This window comes from Pelophylax lessonae (genome assembly GCF_965119305.1).
Source record: "Pelophylax lessonae genome assembly, chromosome: 7".
Taxonomy (NCBI): Eukaryota; Metazoa; Chordata; class Amphibia; order Anura; family Ranidae; genus Pelophylax; species Pelophylax lessonae.
Window position 1 is genome coordinate 288,684,282 of NC_138774.1, and position 21,651 is coordinate 288,705,932.

The following is a 21,651-nucleotide window of genomic DNA, read 5'->3' on the forward strand; positions in this document are numbered from 1 at the left end:
GTGGCTGACAAAGAGCATGCTTGTAAGCAGGGGTTGGTACCTCTTTTAGGGAAACCCCTCCCTTGGGTGGATATGATAGGTGAGGGTAGTTGGGCTGGAATGTGAGAAGAAGCAGCACAAGGAACCAGTTCATGGCTGACAAAGAGCATGCGTGTAAGCAGAGGTTAGGACCCTTCCCCTGGGTGGATATAATGGGTAGGGTAGCAGGGCTTAAATGTGAGGAGAAGAAGAAGCAGCACAAGGAACCAGTCAGCTTATGGCTGACAAAGAGCATGCTTGTAAGCAGGGGTTGGTAGCCCTTTTAGGGAAACCCGTTCTCTGGGTGGATAGGATAGGTGGGGCTAGCTTATAATCTAGAACTGGAAGAGCTGGGTCAGAGATGGTGATGGGAAAAGGCTACCTCTAGTAAACTGCCAAATATGCCTCTACCCTTAGGAAATTAACCAATTTGGGGTAGGCCAGGTACAGGCTCCATTGGGGAACCTATCTATGAGGACCTACATTAAAGACACTGATAGAGTCGAGCGGCCATCCTATGTTAAGGTTCAACTTGCACTGTGTCGAGGTATTGATGACTGGACTAAAGAGGTGAAGAGTGCTTTGGCAAAGAACTGTGCATTACATTTCTTCTACGATAAAAGTGTTGAAAAGGCTGAACACGTGGACATGCCTTATTTTCGGAGGTGGGCCAGGAGAATGTGAGTGACCAAAGATGGTGGAGCTCCTCCATCGTGTTCCTGTACAGAAGGACTTAAACTCTTGACCAGCTTGGTCATTGCTGGCAGTGAATTGGGGCCCTGCTTATGTGCTGATAGGAGGAGATAGAGTGACCGAGAGATGAGCTCATCATGCTCATCACTGAGCTTCTCTAACCCTTAGAAGCTATTTGATTGGCTCCAACGCATTTCTTCAAAATGGAGAAGTTAAAGGAAGCCAAGGGTTGTTACAGGCAACACAGGCAGTTCTTTTTCACTCAGGATGGTAGGGTGTAGGTCTTCTGGCCTATCCTGAGGTCTAGGGGGCTGAGGATGTGTGGCCCTCACGTCCCTTCTTATGTGCTGATAGGAAGAGGTGTGGCCCTCAAGGTCTTTCTTCCACTGCCTCGGGGTGTCTCTTCAGGAGAGCCCCCCACCTAACTTTTGTTGGTAGGCTTCAGCCGATTACGAGGAGCGGGATCTGTTGCACCTTTTGGTTAGCTGGACCGAAGTGTGCCCTGTCCCCGGGCAGGAGTCTTGCACCCTGGGCAGCTGGCAGCGAATTGGGGCCCTTCTTACGTGCTGATAGAAAGGTGTGGCCCTCAGGTGGGGGGCTCTCCTGAAAAGACACCCCAAGGAAGTGGAAGAAAGAACCTAACTTTTGTTGGTAGGCTTCAGCCGATTACGAGGAGCGGGATCTGTTGCACCTTTTGGTTAGCTGGACCTAAGTGTGCCCTGTCCCCGGTCAGGAGTCTTGCACCCTGGGCAGCTGGCAGCGAATTGGGGCCCTTCTTACGTGCTGATAGAAAGGTGTGGCCCTCAGGTGGGGGGCTCTCCTGAAAAGACACCCCAAGGCAGTGGAAGAAAGCACCTAACTTTTGTTGGTAGGCTTCAGCTGATCACGAGGAGCGGGATCGGTTGTACCTTTTGGTTAGCTGGACCTAAGTATGCCCTGTCCCCGGTCAGGAGTCTTGCATCGAATTGGGGCCCTTCTTACGTGCTGATAGGAGGAGAGAGCACCATCATCACCAAGCTTCTCTAAACTCTCAGAAGCCATTTGATTGACTCCAATGCATTTCTTCAAAAATGGACATGTGCGAAGTGAAGGCATGGTATGGGCAACACAGGCAGTTCTTCTTACAGACACTTGTAGACATCTCCAACTATTTTATGACCATAAATACCCTGAACATTTCACGTGACCATGAACTGAATGAAATAATTTGATTACTAGAGCTTCAAAGAGAAAAACAAGCTGATATATCTAGCTCTGGTTGCAAAACAACAACTTTGAAAATGATTTAGCGAAAGGTAATAAGCCAGTGGCGTTGGGCAATAAAACACGATTCCTGATTGGTTACTATAGGTTACTGATTAGTTTATTTTACTTTGCATGTTCTCAAGCTCATAAAATCATGTTCTTTAATCTACAACTCCTGACATGGATATGGTTTTACATTACGGCGTAACCACGTGGGAGTCCACAAGGCCTTTTGGATAAGATAGACTTCTGTGTAGCCAAACCGCAGATTACGTCCTCATGGACTAGATTATACTGCCATTGCCGATTATTGTAATCTGTAGCCACGAAAAAAAAAAAAAATATTTATATTTGTAACCAATTTGTGGTTTTATAACCACTTGAAGACCAGGCTTTTTCTGGCACTTTACTGTACACTTTATACACTGTGTACTTTATTATTACTGCAAATGTAAATCATTATTTTTTGCTAGAAAACTACTTAAAAAAAATAAAAAAAGTTTAGTGTTTGGGGTTTTCTATGTAGCAGAGACCCTGGCCTAGGAAATAAAATGACGATCATTGAAATTATTTATATATATATATTATATATATATATATATATATATATATATATATATATATATCCCAATTTTTATGGAAAATGTGAAAAAAATTATGGTACGCCAAGTAAATAGATACCCAGCATAGAAAAAGAAGCAAAGAAAAAAAACCCCACTAGGTCAGACTTTAGAGGCAAGTTGGACTCTTTCGTTCATTGATGGACACAGCTCCAGAATCTTGACCATTGGGTTATGCTGCCAGCTACAGGAGTAGGACACTAGGCAGGAAAAAGCTTTACCATGCCTATGGGGCAGTCCCACTTCCTCCTATAGGCACTCAAGTTTTTTTTCTTCTGGCTAGTCAGGAGTAAGAACCTAGTTCTTGGCTGGGATCCCCGGTCTGAGCAACTCCATACGACTTACGACTAAGCGGACGTTTATCCGTGAAACGCGTCAACTTCTATGCTTTTCCCCTGTCTCTGACTGTATTATGGACTGTATCTTGGATTGATTTTATTTCTTGGATTCAAATAAACAGATTTTATACTTTGTACCTTCAAGTGGGAGTGCGGCTGCCTTTCTCTCTACACAACATTAGTAGTGCAACTATAGATCATGGGGCCCTATAGCAAATTTCTATGGGGTCCACCCAACCACCTCTGTCTGGGGCACCTAGTAGTGTCAACTGTGACAATGCCCTTATATGTGTTTTTTTACTCGGGATTGTAGGGTGTAGGTCTTCTGGCCTACATTGAAGTATAGGGGGAAGTTGTGTGGCTCGTAGGGTCTCTCCCGAAGAGATACCCCAAGGCATGGGTAGAAGGAAACCTAACTTTGCTCCTCATGATCAGCAAACCAACGAGAACTAAGTCTATTGGGCATTTTGGCTGGGTGGACCCGAGTGTGCCTTGGCCCCACTCAGGAGCGTTGTTCCAAGGGAAAGGTGGTCTGGGAAGTGTCCTTCCTCTTCAGGAGGAGACCACATGGCACACAATGCACTTTTTTGGTACACTCTGGTGTATTGTTTTTTGCATACCACACCGTGGGCTTTGGGCAAAAAAATACTGTCCTTGAACACAATAGTATACTCCAACAGCTAGAGCTGTTAGCATAATCAGTGTACTACATTGACAATGCACTTTGCGTGTGTTTCTTCACTCAGGATTGTAGGGTATATGTCTTCAGGCCTACCCTGAAGTTATGGGGCCCCATTGCAAACTTTGATTGGGTCCCCCAGCTACCTCTCTCTCTGGGGCACCTAGTAGTGTCAACTGTGACAATACCCTTATATGTTTTTTTCACTCAGGATTGTAGGGTGTAGGTCTTCTGGCCTACATTGAAGTATAGGGGGAAGTTGTGTGGCTCGTAGGGTCTCGCCCGAAGAGATACCCCAAGGCATGGGTAGAAGGAAACCTAACTTTGCTCCTCATGATCAGCCAACCAACGAAAACTAAGTCTATTGGGCATTTTGGCTGGGTGGACCTGAGTGTGCCTTGGCCCCACTCAGGAGTGTTGTTCCCCAGGGGAAAGGTGGTCAGGGAAGGGTCCTTCCTCTTCGGGAGGTGACCACATGGCACACAGTGCACTTTTTTGGTACACTCTGGTGTATTGTTTTTGCATACCACGCCGTGGGCTTTGGGGGAAAAAAAATGCTGTCCCTGAACACAAAGTATATTCTAACAGTTAGAGCTGTTAGCATAATCAGAGCACTACCAGAGACCAGAGCTGAGGATAGAAGTTAGAGAAGAACAGCACTGTGTAGGCAAGGGTGGGTTCAGTTTTTAATTGTTAATCCTCCTGACAGGAAGAGCTACAGTATGAGTCATGTCTGTTTTTTTCAGGCATGGGTAGAGTCAGAACAGGGTCATAAGGTTTAGAGATGAAGAGTCCCAGTTTGTCTGAGACGTCATGCAAATTTGCATCACAAAGCCTCTGTGTGATGTTCTGATAGAGGAAAGGGTAGAGCAATGCCAAGTGCACAGCTAATATCTGAGGAGAAGGGATACAGTGATATATACAGTGAAAGTGCTATTTACTGGCGCAAAACTGGTCGGATCATGAGCTGGTGGTGGTTAGGGAAAGGGAGTCACCCTTCTGGTGGTGAAGGTGAACCCCTTCATGTAACGCTCATCTGGTGACTCAGGCTCCCAGATCTCCGTGAGCCCCATCCCGGACCAAGAGAAATCTCAGGGCCCGGTGAGAGAAGTGCTCTGGGAGATAAGGGGTTAAATGAAGTGAGGACAAGGAGGACGTGGAAAGAGATCTAGGCCCTGCATCTGTGCACATAGCTCGGTTGGGGTATGGGCAGAGAATGCTGAATGCTTCCCTGAGACGCGATGATGTAAGTGGGGCCCTTCTGCATTGGTCATTCACATGTACGGAACATGGTCAGCCTGCTTATATTTAGCCTAGTAGGCAGGATTGGCCGTTGTAAAGAAGGAGGTGGGCCTGAGGCCAAAATCACTCTGTGACTAAATAATGTACCAGGAGGAAGGCATGCCCAGAGAGGTGGGCAAAGGGCATTTTTTTCAGCGGGAACGCAGTTCAGGCACCTCCAGCAGTGAATGTATTTAATGGCAACTGGTGTTGGAGGGTCTGTTGATGCTGGCTGCTGGGGGGGCTCTATTGTTCCGGGAGGGGGTCTATTTTTGCATGATGGAGGTTATTGTTGCTGCTGGGGGGGCTTATGTTGCTTGTGGGGTTTAGTTGTTGCTGGAAGGGATCTACTGTTGAGAGAGGGGTCTGTTCTTGCTGGCTGTTGGGGAATCTGTTGTTGCTGGAGAGCATCTATTTTTTGTGGCAATCTGTTATTGCTGGGGCGATCTATTGTTGGTGGGGGACCTATTGTTGAGGGAGTGATCTATTGTTGTTGGCTGCTGGAGAGTCTATTGATGCTGGCAAATCTGTTGTTGCTGCTGAGTCTATTGTTGTTGGGATCCATTTTATCTGGGAAAAAAAATCTATTTTTGTTGGGAAGGATCTATTGCTGCTGGCTGCAGGGGGATCTACTCTACTACTTTTCTTGTTGTTGACAAATTCCATACAAATTATCACCATAAAATGTTACTTGGTTCTGTATTCCCTAAAAAGGGGCGATACTGGGAGGTGGAACCATAGGAAGTTGCTCCGAGGTGGTTAGGGGGCGGATCCAAGGTGTGTTGCTCAGAGGCGGGTAGGGGGGCGGAACCAAGGGATGTTGCCCAAAGGTGGGTATGGGGGCGGAAATAAGAAGATTTAAAAGGGATGAGTTCCTGCACCTTTTCTCTGAGAAAAAAAGCTCTGGGTGGACCTATTGAACTGTAAAAAGGGAAGTATTGTATAACATTGAGCATCCATCTTGAAGGAAGCATGCGTTGATGGGCCACAAGTATCGAACATGGGCAGCCTGCTTACATTTCGTGTAGTGGGCAGGATTGGCCGTTGTAAAGAAGGTGGGCCTGAGGCTAAAATCACTCTGTGGTTGCATAAAGTACAAGGAGGAATGCACGCCAAGAGTCAAAGGTGGACATATTGAACTTTAATAAGGGGGAGGATGCTAGCACATGGAGCACTTCTCTTGATAGGAGCATGCTTTCATGAGCTACGTGTATAGCAGTGCTCCCACCTTTTTATCGCTGCGGACCGGTCAACGTTTGATAGTTTTTCTGTGGCCCGCTGAGGGGGGGGGGGGGGAACGTCAATGCAGAGTGACCAGCGTGCCCCCAATCAATGCAGAGTGCCACAGCGTGCCCCCAGTCAATGCAGAGTGCCACAGCGTGCCCCCAGTCAATGCAGAGTGCCACAGCGTGCCCCCAGTCAATGCAGAGTGCCACAGCGTGCCCCCAGTCAATGCAGAGTGCCACAGCGTGCCCCCAATCAATGCAGAGTGCCACAGCGTGCCCCCAATCAATGCACAGGGTTCCAGTATATCACGGGCCCTAGGAGGATTAGGGCTCCCAGAGTCCCAACCTGGACTAAAAGAAATATCACGGCCCTGTATACGAAGTGCTCTGGGGAGATAAGGGATTCATGAAGTGAGGACTGGGAGGATGTGGAAAGAGGTCCAGGACCTGCATGCATGCAGGTGAACTCATTCAGGGTGTGGGCGATATATGCTGAAAGCAGTCCCAAGACCTTGTGTGTAGGTGGGGCTGACTGCATGTCAGGGACGCAATCGCCGCTCTGCGGCTAGTGAGGGCAACAGACGACCGCGCATGCGCGGACACGCAGGCGTGCCGGCGCGGCGCGCGTGCGTCATGACGCACAGCACGCCAGCTCAGCCCCTATATAAGGAGCGCTCTCGGTCCCATCCAGCGCTGGATTATCTTCAGCTCCTTGTACCTGTGACCTGTGAACCTGTTCTGCTTCGTTTTGACCCGGCTTGCCTCCTGACTCATCTGATCAAGCTCCTGTGTTTTACGCTCTGCTTGTTTGACCATCCTTGCTCGTGCCCTCTGCCTGACTTCCAGTGTACCGACCCCGGCTTGTTCAATGGACTGGCTTCTGCTCAATCCTCCTGTCTTGGTGCCCGTTTGGACTGATACCCGTGTATGACCCTCGGCCTGGCCTTCACTTGCACACTGCTTGACTCCCCGGAGTTCCTGAGACTTGTTCCGGATACCTTTATGAACCTTTACCTGCATTCCACAAGCATCCAGTGCTCCTTGGGATGCGTCACCTCCTGTCCCACTTCCAGGGGTGATTCGCACCGAGCTGCAAGGGAAGCCCTCTCAGCATTTCGGCCTCCAACCAAGAAGTGATCTGACACTGCATCAGGCATACAGGGCTAATTGGTAGTGTTTGGCTGGAGCCGAGCACCACAGTCCAAGCAGAAATATACTGGGTTAGTCCACTGGACAAACCCGTAGGACTGAGTGGACCCCACAGAGCACCAAACCAAGTGCAGCAAGAGGCAATAGCTTGATAAAAAGGCTGGGTGGCCTCAAAAAGCATATACTTCTGCCTAGAAAAATCAGGGTCCTGTGTAAGAAGTGTTCTGGGAGATAAGTTGTTAATGAAGTGAGGACTGGGAGGGTGTGGAAAGAGATCCAGGGTGTGGGTGAAGAATGCTAAATGGTGTCTAGACCATGTGTGTAAGCGGGGCTCATCGGCATGTGTCAGCCACATGTATGGCACATGGGCAGCCTGCTTATACAGCAAACAATCGTTCAACCTTCATTTCCCCACATAGGACTTAGTCCTTACTCAATAGTTCCCCTTTTATTTATTTTTTTCGTCATATCAGATCTCAGAGACTTAAACTTAAGTCATACCGGCTTGTTGGTTGAATGAAAGACAGATTCTTCCATGAACAACATTTGTGGGGAAAAGTGTGGGGCTGGCAAGGCCACCCACTGAGCAAATTTTACCCAATTCATGAGGAACCAGACAAATTTTGCTCAGTGTATTGGCGAGGTTAGGCCTCGATTAGAGACAGGAGGATGAAGGGCAGTATTAACAGGTGGCTGATCTATGGTTTTACCACACCTTGACCACTAGGCCACAAGATAACAGGACCAGAGAATGTGTTCATGAACACAGGGCCGGCCTTTGGGGTGTGCGAGCCGCACAGGGCGCCATGGGCAACAGGGGCGCCATGCAGCAATCACAGCTCACAGATGATCAGGCCGCACAGCGGGAGGCAAGCAGCGACCGCAGCCTCGAGGTTCAGTGTGGGGGTCTCTGATGTAAGGGGGGTCTCTGATGTAAGGGGGGCTCTGTGTGGGGGTCTCTGATGTAAGGGGGGCTTTGAAGTAAGGGGGGCTCTGTGAGGGGTCTCTAATGTAAGCGGGGCTAAGTTATTAGTGATCATAAAAAAGAAAAGTCAAATAAAGGGCAAAAAAGTGTAAGAAAATGTGCCGGGGGGGGGGGGGGGGGCGCCACAGGATTAGCTCGCACAGGGCGCCTAAACACCTAAGGCCGACCCTGCATGAACATCATCATGGTTGTGGAGCGAAGCCTTAAAAATGATACAACCTGCTGTCAGGAGGAACTGCCCCAAAAGGGACCTATTAATGTGCATAGGACTGCAGCGCCACCGCTCTGCAACAGCGTGTAATGCATGGGATTGTTGCTCCCAAGGGTTGTAGAAGCAGTAATAATAATTAGGATAGTTTCAAGGATTACATAATTATTAGTACTCCTGCACACAGTTATTCTGTAACCAGAATATATAAATTCCTTACATTTTTGGCAACGAAACTCCATGGCCTGGGATTTTTTTACAGCCTTGAGGCGTAAAGGGTTAAATTCGAAGGGCTTGGCTGGAGCGAAGCAGGAAACCACAGTTCAGGTAGAAGTTCATTGGGTTAGTCCGTGGGTTAAACCTGTAGGACACCACAGAGCACCAAACTGGACAGCAGTAGACAATGGCTTGACAAAGAGGCTGGGTGGCCTCGAAACCCATACTTCTGCCTGGACTAGGTTCCCTGCTGTGCTGAGTTTCTCCATCAGAGGCCCCACCATTTTAAAGAGTGTTTGGCTGTAGAAGTTCTACGAACAGTAAATCTAGACCACTAGAAAAACTAGATAAAGCAAGGGGGGGGGGGGGCCTATAAGTAGCGGCCTTCTAAACCAGCCATTCTCATCCAAGGTTCTGTGGAACTCTAGGGTTCCTACAGGGGTGTCTAGGGGTTCCTTGAGCTGTAGCCAACTGACCTGATGGTACAAAAATAACGGATCAGTGGCACAATGCAGGGGCTTAACTACAGGGGTTGCAGGGGTTGCAATTGCAACCGGGCCCCATGCTCCAGGGCCTGTGCGCTCCCCTGTACACCTGGATAGGAGGGACGGTGGGGGCAGCATGTAGAGAATTCACTGTCCTCCTTTTTCCTCCTGTAGCTGCAGGAGGAGATTGGTCCCTCTGTATGCTGCCCCCGCCACTCCTCCTATCCAGTTCACTTGTGCTCTCCTGTCTCTGGGCCCCTGTGTGCTCTGCTGCTCCCCCCCCCCCCCCAACTGTGCTCCCTCCCCTCTCCTGCTGGCTGCTGCAGGGGATGTGTCACGATAGAGAACCAGGAAGGGGTCGGCGAATATGTAATTTACCAGCTCCCTCCTTTTCTGAATGGACAGAGTCATAGTCAGTCACATTGTAAAATGATAAAAAAAATAATACATTTAAAATACCAAAAAATAAAAACTACTGACACCAGTGGGTGATCTTTCAGGATTGCAAATATCACACTTGCAACTGGGCCCTGGCATTCCACCACCATGGGGAGGCCCCAAGATGGCAGGAAGGATTTTCTCACTGATCCTTGGGCCCTTTACTCTCCTTGCGGAAAGGGTCCCGCTGTGGGACCGTAATAAAGGGCCCCCGCAACGAGAGTAAAGGGCCCAAGGATCAGTGAGAAGAGCCCCAGGCTTGAAGGAAAGGGCCCCAGCCAGGGGTCCATGGGGCCCTTCGTGGTTTCTTGCACTGGGGCCCTGAAGGTCCTAGTTACGCCTCTGGCACAATGAGTTGTGTGGGTTTAGTGACCGTATAATGAGATCAGCAAAAAAAGTTCCTAAGGTCCAACTGGAACTCTTACTGGCCTCAGAACACTGGATGCAGCACCTGGGAAACTGAAGTAGAGTGAAGAGAAGAGGGCACGATCTTAGTGCAGTAAATTCTATATTTATTGTAGTGAAAGACCATGAGCAACCCAACTTTAGTACCCTGCTGTGCTGAGTTTCTCCACCAGAGGCCCCACTATTTTGATGGGTGTTTGACTGTAGCAGAAGTTCTAAGAACCAGTCAGGAATGGGGAAACTACGGCCCGGCAGACCTTTTAATCCGGCCCGTGGAGCGCTAGCTAATTTATTCATTTACAGTGGCGGCCGGTCCTAGGCTTCAGCAAAGGGTGGACCCGGGGCGTAGAGCAGTGTGCCCCGAGCCCACCCATTGTGTGACAATAGCGAATGAAAATTTGCTATTGTCACAGGGATCCTCCTCCTGGCCAATCAGGAAGTGGGTCTAATACCCGCTTCCTGATTGGCCGCAAGGAAAACCCCATGCCATTGGCCGAGGAGGAGGCGGGAGAAGTCGAGGAGCAGCCGCCGCTGCAGGTAAGTGCACTGGTCTCTGGGGGGGCAATCTAACTTGAAGGGGGGCACGCACGCTGGTCACTGTGCATTGAAGGGGGGCACGCACGCTGGTCACTGTGCATTGAAGGGGGGCACGCACGCTGGTCACTGTGCATTGAAGGGGGGCACGCACGCTGGTCACTGTGCTTTGAAGGGGGGCACGCACGCTGGTCACTGTGCTTTGAAGGGGGGCACGCACGCTGGTCACTGTGCTTTGAAGGGGGGCACGCACGCTGGTCACTGTGCTTTGAAGGGGGGCACGCACGCTGGTCACTGTGCTTTGAAGGGGGGCACGCACGCTGGTCACTGTGCTTTGAAGGGGGGCACGCACGCTGGTCTCTGCATTGAAGGGGGGCACGCACGCTGGTCTCTGCATTGAAGGGGGGCACGCACGCTGGTCTCTGCATTGAAGGGGGGCACGCACGCTGGTCTCTGCATTGAAGGGGGGCACGCACGCTGGTCTCTGCATTGAAGGGGGGCACGCACGCTGGTCTCTGCATTGAAGGGGGGCACGCACGCTGGTCTCTGCATTGAAGGGGGGCATGCATGCTGGTCTCTGAATTGAAGGGGGGCACGCACGCTGGTCACTGTGCTTTGAAAGGGGGCACGCACGCTGGTCACTGTGCTTTGAAAGGGGGCACGCACGCTGGTCACTGTGCTTTGAAAGGGGGCACGCACGCTGGTCACTGTGCTTTGAAAGGGGGCACGCACGCTGGTCACTGTGCTTTGAAAGGGGGCACACTATACCTTAATTACTGAAGGCCCCTTTCACACTTTTGTGACCTCAAAGTCACGCAATTTTTTACAGCGTTTTTTGCCATGTACTCTTGGTTCGGCCCCCGGGTCCAATATATGAACCCATTGCGGCCCTCGAGTCAAAAAGTATTTTTTTCTGATATTAGTCCTAACAGCATGCCAGCTATGGATCTCAGACTATCCCAAAATGGCCGCCATATTTTACTTCTATGGCACGGATTCAGAAATGAGAGATGTGCCAAAAAAGATAGTGTGACTTCAAAGGGATAAATGTTTGCAACACATTCTGGAAGGAAGTAGATCAGCATTTTCTGATAGAAGGTCAGAAAAAAAAAAGCTATTTAGTGGAATAAAATGTCATTACAGGGTGTCTCCAACTTATCAGCAGAACTTCTGCACTGATTAATTGGGCAACCATGTGACAAATGAGAATTAATGATGATAAATATAAAGTTCTGCATTTGGCACGTATTATATATTCTAGGAAGAACAGATGGGGGAGTCAATGAGGGAGAAGAATCTGCGGCACTATTCCTCCCACTGACACCAATGATGGGGCACTATTCTTCCTACTGACACCAATGATGGGACACTATTCCACCCACTGATACCAATGACGGGGCACTATTCCTCCCACTGATACCAATGATGGGGCACTATTCCTCCCACTGACACCAATGATGGGACACTATTCCTTCCACTGATACCTATGATGGAACACTATTCCTCCCACTGATACCAATGATGGGGCACTATTCCTCCCACTGATACCAATGATGGGGCACTATTCCTCCCACTGATACCAATGATGGGGCACTATTCCTCCCACTGATACCAATGATGGGGCACTATTCCTCCCACTGATACCAATGGTGGGGCACTATTCCTCCCACTGATACCAATGATGGAACACTATTCCTCCCACTGATACCAATGATGGAACACTATTCCTCCCACTGACACCAATGATGGGGCACTATTCCTCCTACTGACACCAATGATAGGACACTATTCCTCCCACTGATATCAATGATGGGGCACTATTCCTCCTACTGATACCAATGATGGGGCACAATTCCTCCCACTGATATCAATGATGGGACACTATTCCTCCCACTGACACCAATGATGGGGCACTATTTCTCCCACTGACACCAATGATGGGGCACCATTTCTCCCACTGATACCAATGATGGGGCACTATTCCTCCTACTGATACCAAAGATGGGGCACTATTCCTCCCACTGATACCAATGATGGGGCACTATTCCTCCCACTGACACCAATGATGGGGCACTATTCCTCCCACTGACACCAATGATGGGACACTATTCCTCCCACTGATACCAAAGATGGGACACTATTCCTCCCACTGATACCAAAGATGGGACACTATTCCTCCCACTGATACCAATGATGGGGCACTATTCCTCCTACTGACACCAATGATGGGGCACTATTCCTCCCACTGACACCAATGATGGGACACTATTCCTCCCACTGATACCAAAGATGGGACACTATTCCTCCCACTGATACCAAAGATGGGACACTATTCCTCCCACTGATACCAATGATGGGGCACTATTCCTCCTACTGACACCAATGATGGGGCACTATTCCTTCCCACTGATACCAATGATGGGGCACTATTCCTCCCACTGATACCAATGATGGGTCACTATTCCTCCCACTGACACCAATGATGGGGCACTATTCCTCCCACTGACACCAATGATGGGGCACTATTCTTCCCACTGACACCAATGATGGGGCACTATTCTTCCCACTGACACCAATGATGGGGCACTATTCCTCCCACTGATACCAAAGAAGTGTCAATTTTTTTTTCTTGCAATTTTAAGGCGTGACATGCATCTTGTCTATTTACTCGACACAACCCTTTATTTTATATTTTAGCAAACAATTGGGTATAATATTGTGTTTGTTTGCAGTAAAAAAAAATTTTCGTGTATTTTTTTCTGAAAATATGCGTTTGATAAATTGTGAGAAAATGTAAAAAATGCAACAGCTGCCATTTTATTCTCCAGGGTCTCTGCTTTCAAATGATACAGAATTGTTTTTTTTTTGTGGGGGGGGGAGTTTCAAGTAATTTATAGCAAAAAAAATGCAGTGATCAAAAAATGAACAAATTTACTTTAATTGATAAGCTGTAACCTATTTTGGGCATTAATTATTATTTTATATATTTTTATGTATTTTTTTTTTGTGTGTGTGCGCAATTTCACAGACATTTGCAATGTAAGGGCTTAACATGTTTGGGATTGGTTTACTCGGCACATCCCTTTTATATTTTACAAAAAAAAAAAAAATTGTTATAGATTTGTTGTGTTTGTTTGAAGTAAAAATTTATTTTAGTTTATTTTTTTTTCTAGAGAATATGAGTTTGATAAATAGCTGCGCAAATATCACACAACATAAAAAAATAAATAAATAAAATAAAAAAAAAAGCAACAGCTGCCATTTTATTCTCCAGGGTCTCTGCTTTCAGAAAATATATACTTTTTCAGGAGTTTAAAGTGATTTAAAGCAAAAAATAAATAAATAAATAATAATAAAAAAAAAAAAAAAAAAAAAATGCTGATTTTTTTCCCCATGTGTGCCAATTTTTTTTTTTTTTTTTTTTTTTTTTTTTTTTATTGCTCCGTAGACAAGTGGTTAAAACAACCGCAAACTGTTATGTAGCTTTTTAAAGAGAGACCGTACACCATTTGCTACAATATTACAAAAAGGAATGAGAGACTGTTCAGGGCTCCAAGACTCGTGAGTTCAAAGGAGAAGTTTTGGGCTCATTTTATAGTTCCATCAGCTAGATAAGATACAGTGCCTTGAAAAAGTATTCACACCCCTTGAAATTTTCCACATTTTGTCACGTTACAACCAAAAAACGTAAATGTATTTTATTGGGATTTTATGTGATAGACCGAAACTAAGTGGCACATAATTGTGAAATGGAAGGAAAATGATAAATGGTTTTCAAAATTTGTTACAAATAAATCTGTGAAAAGTGTGGCATGCATTAGTATTCACCCCCCTTTACTGTGATACCCCTAACAAAATCCAGTGGAACCAATTGCCTTCAGAAGTCACCTAATTAGTAAATAGAGTCCACCTGTGTGTAATTTAATCTCAGTATAAATACAGCTGTTCTGTGAAGCCCTCAGAGGTTTGTTAGACCAGACAGCAGACAGATCAAGGATAAAGTTGCGGAGAAGGTTAAAGCAGGGTTAGGTTATAAAAAAATATCCCAAGCTTTGAACATCTCACGGAGCGCTGTTCAATCCATCATCGGAAAATGGAAAGAGTATGGCACAACAGCAAACCTACCAAGACATGGCCGTCCACCTAAACTGACCGGCCGGGCAAGGAGAACATTCATCAGAGAAGCAGCCAAGAGGTAACTCTGGAGGAGCTGCAAAGATCCACAGCTCAGGTGGGAGAATCTGTCCACAGGACAACTATTAGTCGTGCGCTCCACAAATCTGCCCTTTATGGAAGAGTGGCAAGAAGAAAGCCATTGTCGAAATAAACCATAATTAGTCCCATTTGCAGTTGGCGGGAAGCAATGTGGGGGGACAAAGCAAACATAGGGATCGGGAATGATACCTGGATTTGGAGCCAATCCCAGTTCCAAACACACCCAAGCTCATCCCTCATTGATACTTTAATAGGATTGGAGATTCCTCTCTGGACACCAACAATCACACACAATCATGACATCATTGACCTATTATGGTTAGGTCAATGTCATTAGACTCTTTGGACCAGGAATGTCACCTGGCTCCGGGATTTGGAGCCAAACCTGGTTCCATACACACACAAGCTCGTGCCTAGTGGATACAATAATACTAATGTCGATTCCTCTCTGGATACCAACAATCATGACATCATGGACCTATTATGGCTCCATGACCATATTATGGTAATATCATTAGTCTCTTTGGACCAGGAATGACACCTGGCTTTTGGGTTTGGAGCCAAAACCAGTTCCAAACACACCCAAGCTTGTGCCTAGTGGATACAATAATAGTAATGTAGATTCCTCTGTGGACGCCAGGGATCAAACACAACTATGACATCATTGATTAGAGGTCAATGCCCGCCTCCAAACACCTACAAAAAAAGCCAGAAAAAATGCCTGAAAAACAATACTGTCAGGTGTGAATGGAGCCTCACTGATACAATGTAACACAGACAACCCTACACAATGTATCCAACACAATGCACCCAACCAACCCTACACAATGCACCCAACCAACCCTACACAATGCACCCAACCAACCCTACACAATGCACCCTACCAACCCTACACAATGCACCCAACCAACCCTACACAATGCACCCAACCAACCCTACACAATGCACCCAACCAACCCTACACAATGTATCCAACCAACCCTACACAATGCACCCAGCCAACCCTACACAATGCACCCAACCTACCCTACACAATGCACCCAACCTACCCTACACAATGCACCCAGCCAACCCTACACAATGCACCCAGCCAACCCTACACAATGCACCCAGCCAACCCTACACAATGTATCCAACCAACCCTACACAATGCACCCAGCCAACCCTACACAATGCACCCAGCCAACCCTACACAATGCACCCAACCTACCCTACACAATGCACCCAACCTACCCTACACAATGCACCCAACCAACCCTACACAATGTATCCAACCAACCCTACACAATGCACCCAACCTACCCTACACAATGCACCCAGCCAACCCTACACAATGCACCCAGCCAACCCTACACAATGCACCCAGCCAACCCTACACAATGCACCCAGCCAACCCTACACAATGCACCCAGCCAACCCTACACAATGCACCCAACCTACCCTACACAATGCACCCAACCTACCCTACACAATGCATCCAACCTACCCTACACAATGCACCCAACCTACCCTACACAATGTATCCAACCTACCCTACACAATGCACCCAACCTACCCTACACAATGCATCCAACCTACCCTACACAATGCATCCAACCTACCCTACACAATGCACCCAACCTACCCTACACAATGCACCCAACCTACCCTACACAATGCACCCAACCTACCCTACACAATGCATCCAACCTACCCTACACAATGCACCCAACCTACCCTACACAATGCAGCCAACCAACCCTACACAATGCAGCCAACCAACCCTACACAATGCACCCAACCAACCCTACACAATGCATCCAACCTACCCTACACAATGCATCCAACCTACCCTACACAATGCACCCAACCTACCCTACACAATGCACCCAACCTACCCTACACAATGTATCCAATCAGGTGATCCCTTTCTCTGTGAATCTGACAGATTTATAATGGATTGGTACAATCAGATTGTACGGTGTGTGGTCACCTTTAGGAATATCATCCAATCAGATTGTACGGTGTATGGGATAAGCGATGTGATTGGGGGTTACCTTGTCCGGTGTGGGGGGAGGGGGAAGGTTCCCGAAGGTCTGGTAGACGGTAAGGCAGAGTAATAGGAGGAGGCAGACGGTGGATCCGGTGACCGCCCATTGCAGCCGCCGCAGTCTCCCGTCCTGATCTCTCTGTACGGTGATCAGCTGCCGGGTCATCTCCGATCCTTCCACCAACATCTCCGCTCCGATCTCCACATTAACCTCCATACAGCCCAGAAATCACCCGGTGTCCCGCCTGTGTCCCCGGTAACCCGCCCGTCTCCGGTGTCCCGCCTGTCTCCATTGAGCAGTAAATAAAGGCACGGAATATCCGCCCCCATCACTGACAGGGGGCTCCGCCCACAACCCCGGACGCCCCACCCATTCTCCACTTCTCTCTGCCAGGAAAGTCCCATAGGAGAGAAGAGTGTGTGGGCTGAGACCGAAACCGAGCATCGCCCGCTTCCTCCTCCTCCATTCATGGGAATATAACGGCCTTTCCCAAAACATGAGAACAAAACTGCAGGGGAAGGTGATTGGCTCCCATCCCAATCTGTGTCATGTCCCAAAGTGGGGTCCGCTGAGACTCTCCCAGAGTGGGGACCGCTGAGACTCCCCCCAGAGTGGGGAACACTGAGACTCCCCCCGGAGTGGGCACCGCTGAGACTCCCCTGGAGTGGGGTCCGCTGAGACTCCCCCCGGAGTGGGGTCCGCTGAGACTCCCCCCGGAGTGGGGAACGCTGAGACTCCCCTGGAGTGGGGAACGCTGAGACTCCCCCCGGAGTGGGGTCCGCTGAGACTCCCCCCGGAGTGGGCACCGCTGAGACTCCCCCCGGAGTGGGGAACGCTGAGACTCCCCCCGGAGTGGGGAACGCTGAGACTCCCCCCGGAGTGGGGTCCGCTGAGACTCCCCTGGAGTGGGCACCACTGAGACTCCCCCCCAGAGTGGGCACCGCTGAGACTCCCCCTAGAGTGGGCACCGCTGAGACTCCCCCGGAGTGGGGAACGCTGAGACTCCCCCCAGAGTGGGCACCGCTGAGACTCCCCCTAGAGTGGGCACCGCTGAGACTCCCCCTAGAGTGGGCACCGCTGAGACTCCCCCTAGAGTGGGCACCGCTGAGACTCCCCCGGAGTGGCGGCTGGTGCTCAACATCTTTTTTTGGGGGGGGGGGGTGCAAACAGAAAAATGAGTGACCAGCGTGCCCCCCATCAATGCAGAATACCACAGCGTGCCCCCCAATCAATGCAGAGTGCTACAGCGTGCCCCCTAATCAATGCAGAGTGCCACAGCGTGCCCCCCAATCAATGCAGAGTGCCACAGCGTGCCCCCCCAATCAATGCAGAGTGCCACAGCGTGCCCCCCCCTATCAATGCAGAGTGCCACAGCGTGCCCCCATCAATGCAGAGTGCCACAGCGTGCCCCCCAATCAATGCAGAGTGCTACAGCGTGCCCCCCAATCAATGCAGAGTGCCACAGCGCACCTGCAATCAATGCAGAGCGCCACAGCGTGCCTGCAATCAATGCAGAGCGCCACAGCGTGCCTGCAATCAATGCAGAGCGCCACAGCGTGCCTGCAATCAATGCAGAGCGCCACAGCGTGCCCCCCAATCAATGCAGAGCGCCACAGCATGCCCCCAATCAATGCAGAGCGCCACAGCGTGCCCCCCAATCAATGCAGAGCGCCACAGCGTGCCCCCAATCAATGCAGAATGCCACAGCGTGCCCCCCATCAATGCAGAATGCCACAGCGTGCCCCCCATAAATGCAGAGCGCCACAGCGTGCCCCCAATCAATGCAGAGTGCCACAGCGTGCCCCCCAATCAATGCAGAGTGCCACAGCGTGCCCCCCAATCAATGCAGAGTGCCACAGGGTGCCCCCCAATCAATGCAGAGTGCTACAGCGTGCCCCCAATCAATGCAGAGCGCCACAGCGTGCCCCCATCAATGCAGAGTGCCACAGCGTGCCCCCCCAATTAATGCAGAGTGCCACAGCGTGCCCCCCAATCAATGCAGAGTGCCACAGCTTGCCCCCAATCAATGCAGAGTGCCACAGCGTGCCCCCAATCAATGCAGAGTGCCACAGAGTGCCCCCAATCAATGCAGAGTGCCACAGCGTGCCCCCCCTATCAATGCAGAGTGCCACAGCGTGCCCCCCCTATCAATGCAGAGTGCCACAGCGTGCCCCTCAATCAATGCAGAATGCCACAGTGTGCCCCCATCAATGCAGAATGCCACAGCGTGCCCCCAATCAATGCAGAGTGCTACAGCGTGCCCCCAATCAATGCAGAGCGCCACAGCGTGCCCCCCAATCAATGCAGAGTGCCACAGCGTGCCCCCCCAATCAATGCAGAGTGCTACAGCGTGCCCCCCAATCAATGCAGAATGCCAAAGCGTGCCCCCCAATCAATGCAGAGTGCCACAGCGTGCCCCCCAATCAATGCAGAGTGCCACAGCGTGCCCCCAATCAATGCAGAGTGCCACAGCGTGCCCCCAATCAATGCAGAGTGCCACATCGTGCCCCCAATCAATGCAAAGTGCCACAGCGTGCCCCCAATCAATGCAGAATTCCACAGCGTGCCCCCCAATCAATGCAGAGCGCCACAGCGTGCCCCCAATCAATGCAGAATGCCACAGCGTGCCCCCAATCAATGCAGAGCGCCACAGCGTGCCCCCAATAAATGGAGAATGCCACAGCATGCCCCCATCAATGCAGAGACCAGCGTGCGTGCCCCCTTCAATGCAGTGTGTGATTACCCTCCCCCCCCCCCCGAGACCAATGCACTTACCTTTCTTCAGTCCCGGCGGTGGCTTCTCCTCACTCTGTCTCCCAGCGTGTCTCCTGCAGTCCTCCTGCTCCCGCCTCCTCCTCGGCCAATGGAATGGGGTTTACCTTGCAGCCGATCAGGAAGAGCGTATCGGACGCGCTTCCTGATTGGCCAGGAGGAGGATCGGTGTGGCAATAGTGAATTTCATTCGCTATTGTCACACAATGGGTGGGCTTGGACTCTAATCAGGTGATGTAAAAAAAAAAAACCCCCATTAAGCTCCTGCGTCCGGCGCCCTGCATACAGATTAGGGGGCCGGACGCATGGATAGGGGGGGCGCGGCACCCCTGCGCCCCAACACACCGGCCGCCATTACTCCCCCGGAGTGGGGACCGCTGAGACTCCCCCAGGGTGGGGACCGCTGAGACTCCCCCAGAGTGGGCACCGCTGAGACTCCCCCCAGAGTGGGGACCGCTGAGACTCTCCCAGAGTGGGGACCGCTGAGACTCCCCCAGAGTGGGGACCGCTGAGGCTCCCCCCAGAGTGGGGACCGCTGAGACTCCCCCCAGAGTGGGGACCGCTGAGACTCTCCCAGAGTGGGGACCGCTGAGACTCCCCCCAGAGTGGGGACCACTGGGATCCCCAAGAGTCAGGACTGCTGGGACCCCACATTATAAATGACCCAAGATTATAAATGGCTTTACATTATAAATGGTCACACATTATAAAGGATCCTAAATTATTAAATGACCCCACATTATAAATTACCCCACATTATAAATGACCCGAGATTATAAAATGACCCCAAGTTATAAATGGTCTTACATTATAAATGATCCTTAATAAATGAGTCATTAATTAATATAAGGTAAGCTGAGATATGATAAGATAATAGTGGTTAGCATGTCTGCCTTGCAGCGCAGGGGTCATTGTTTGAAATCCCAACCACAACATTCCCTGACCTTATATTATGAATGCCTATAATAAATTAATGTATATATTCACTCACTGGCCACTTTATTAGGTACACCTAGCTAGTAGCGGGTTGGACCCCCTTATGCCTTCATTCTTCGTGGCATAGATACAACAAGGTGTTGGAAACGTTCCTCAGAGATTTTGCTACATAGTGACATCATGCAGTTGCTACAGAGTTGTTGGCTTCACATCCATGATGAGAATCTCCCGTTCCACCACATCCCAAAGGGGCTCTATTAGATGAGATGTGGTGAATGTGGAGGCCATTGGAGTACAGTGACCTCATTGTCATGTCTTTATGCACTGGTCCAAATCATTATGGTATGGGGTTGTTCTTCAGGGGTTGGGCTTGGCCCCTTAGTTCCAGTGAAGGGAACTCTTAAGGTGTCAGCATTCCAAGACATTTTGGAAAATTTTATGCTCCCAACTTTGTGGGAACAGTTTGGGGATGGCCCCTTCATGTTCCAACCAGTGCACAAAGCAAGGTCCATAAAGACATGGATGAGTGAGTTTGGGGTGAAGGAACTTGACTGGCCTGCACAGAGTCCTGACCTCAACCCGATAGAACACGTTTGGGATGACTTAGAGCGGAGACTGTGAGCCAGGCCTTCTCGTCCAACATCAGTGCCTGACCTCACAAATGTGCTTCCCAGAAGAGTTGAAGCTGTTACAGCAGCAAAGGGTGGGCCAACTCATATTGAACCCTACGGACTAAGACTGGGATGCCATTAAAGTTCATGTGCGTGTAAAGGCAGGCGTCCCAATACTTTTGGTAATTTAGTGTATGTAGAATTATAGGCGACATTCAGATGGTAGGGTCAGAATTTCGCCTAAGCAACATGAAAGCATGGATCCACCCTGCCTTGTATCAATAGTTCAGGCTGGTGGTGTAATGGTGGGGGGGGGATATTTTCTTTGCACACTTTGGGCCCCTTAGTACCAATTGAGCATGGTTTAAACGCCACAGCCTACCTGAGTATTGTTGCTGACCATGTCCATCCCTTTATGACTACAGTGTCCCAATCTTCCGATGGCTCCTTCCAGCAGGATAATGCACCATGTCACAAAGCTCCAATCATCTCCCCACTGGTTTCTTCAACATGACAATGAGGTCCTTGTACTCCAATGGCCTCCACACTCACCAGATCAGGTCACTG

At 49.6% G+C, this 21,651-nt stretch overlaps 1 protein-coding gene across 1 annotated transcript in view; it reads right to left on the reverse strand.

Moving 5' to 3' along the window:
* The window catches only part of TNFSF15 (TNF superfamily member 15), a gene marked incomplete at its 5' end in the record, with an annotated part of 33,103 nt that extends 16,122 nt beyond the window's left edge, over positions 1-16,981 (reverse strand). Inside the window, one exon of the mRNA XM_082264251.1 lies at positions 16,772-16,981. Within this exon, the coding sequence (XP_082120377.1) occupies positions 16,772-16,981 (210 nt within the window). The remainder of the gene's footprint in view (positions 1-16,771) is intronic.
* Positions 16,982-21,651: the final 4,670 nt, after the last annotated feature.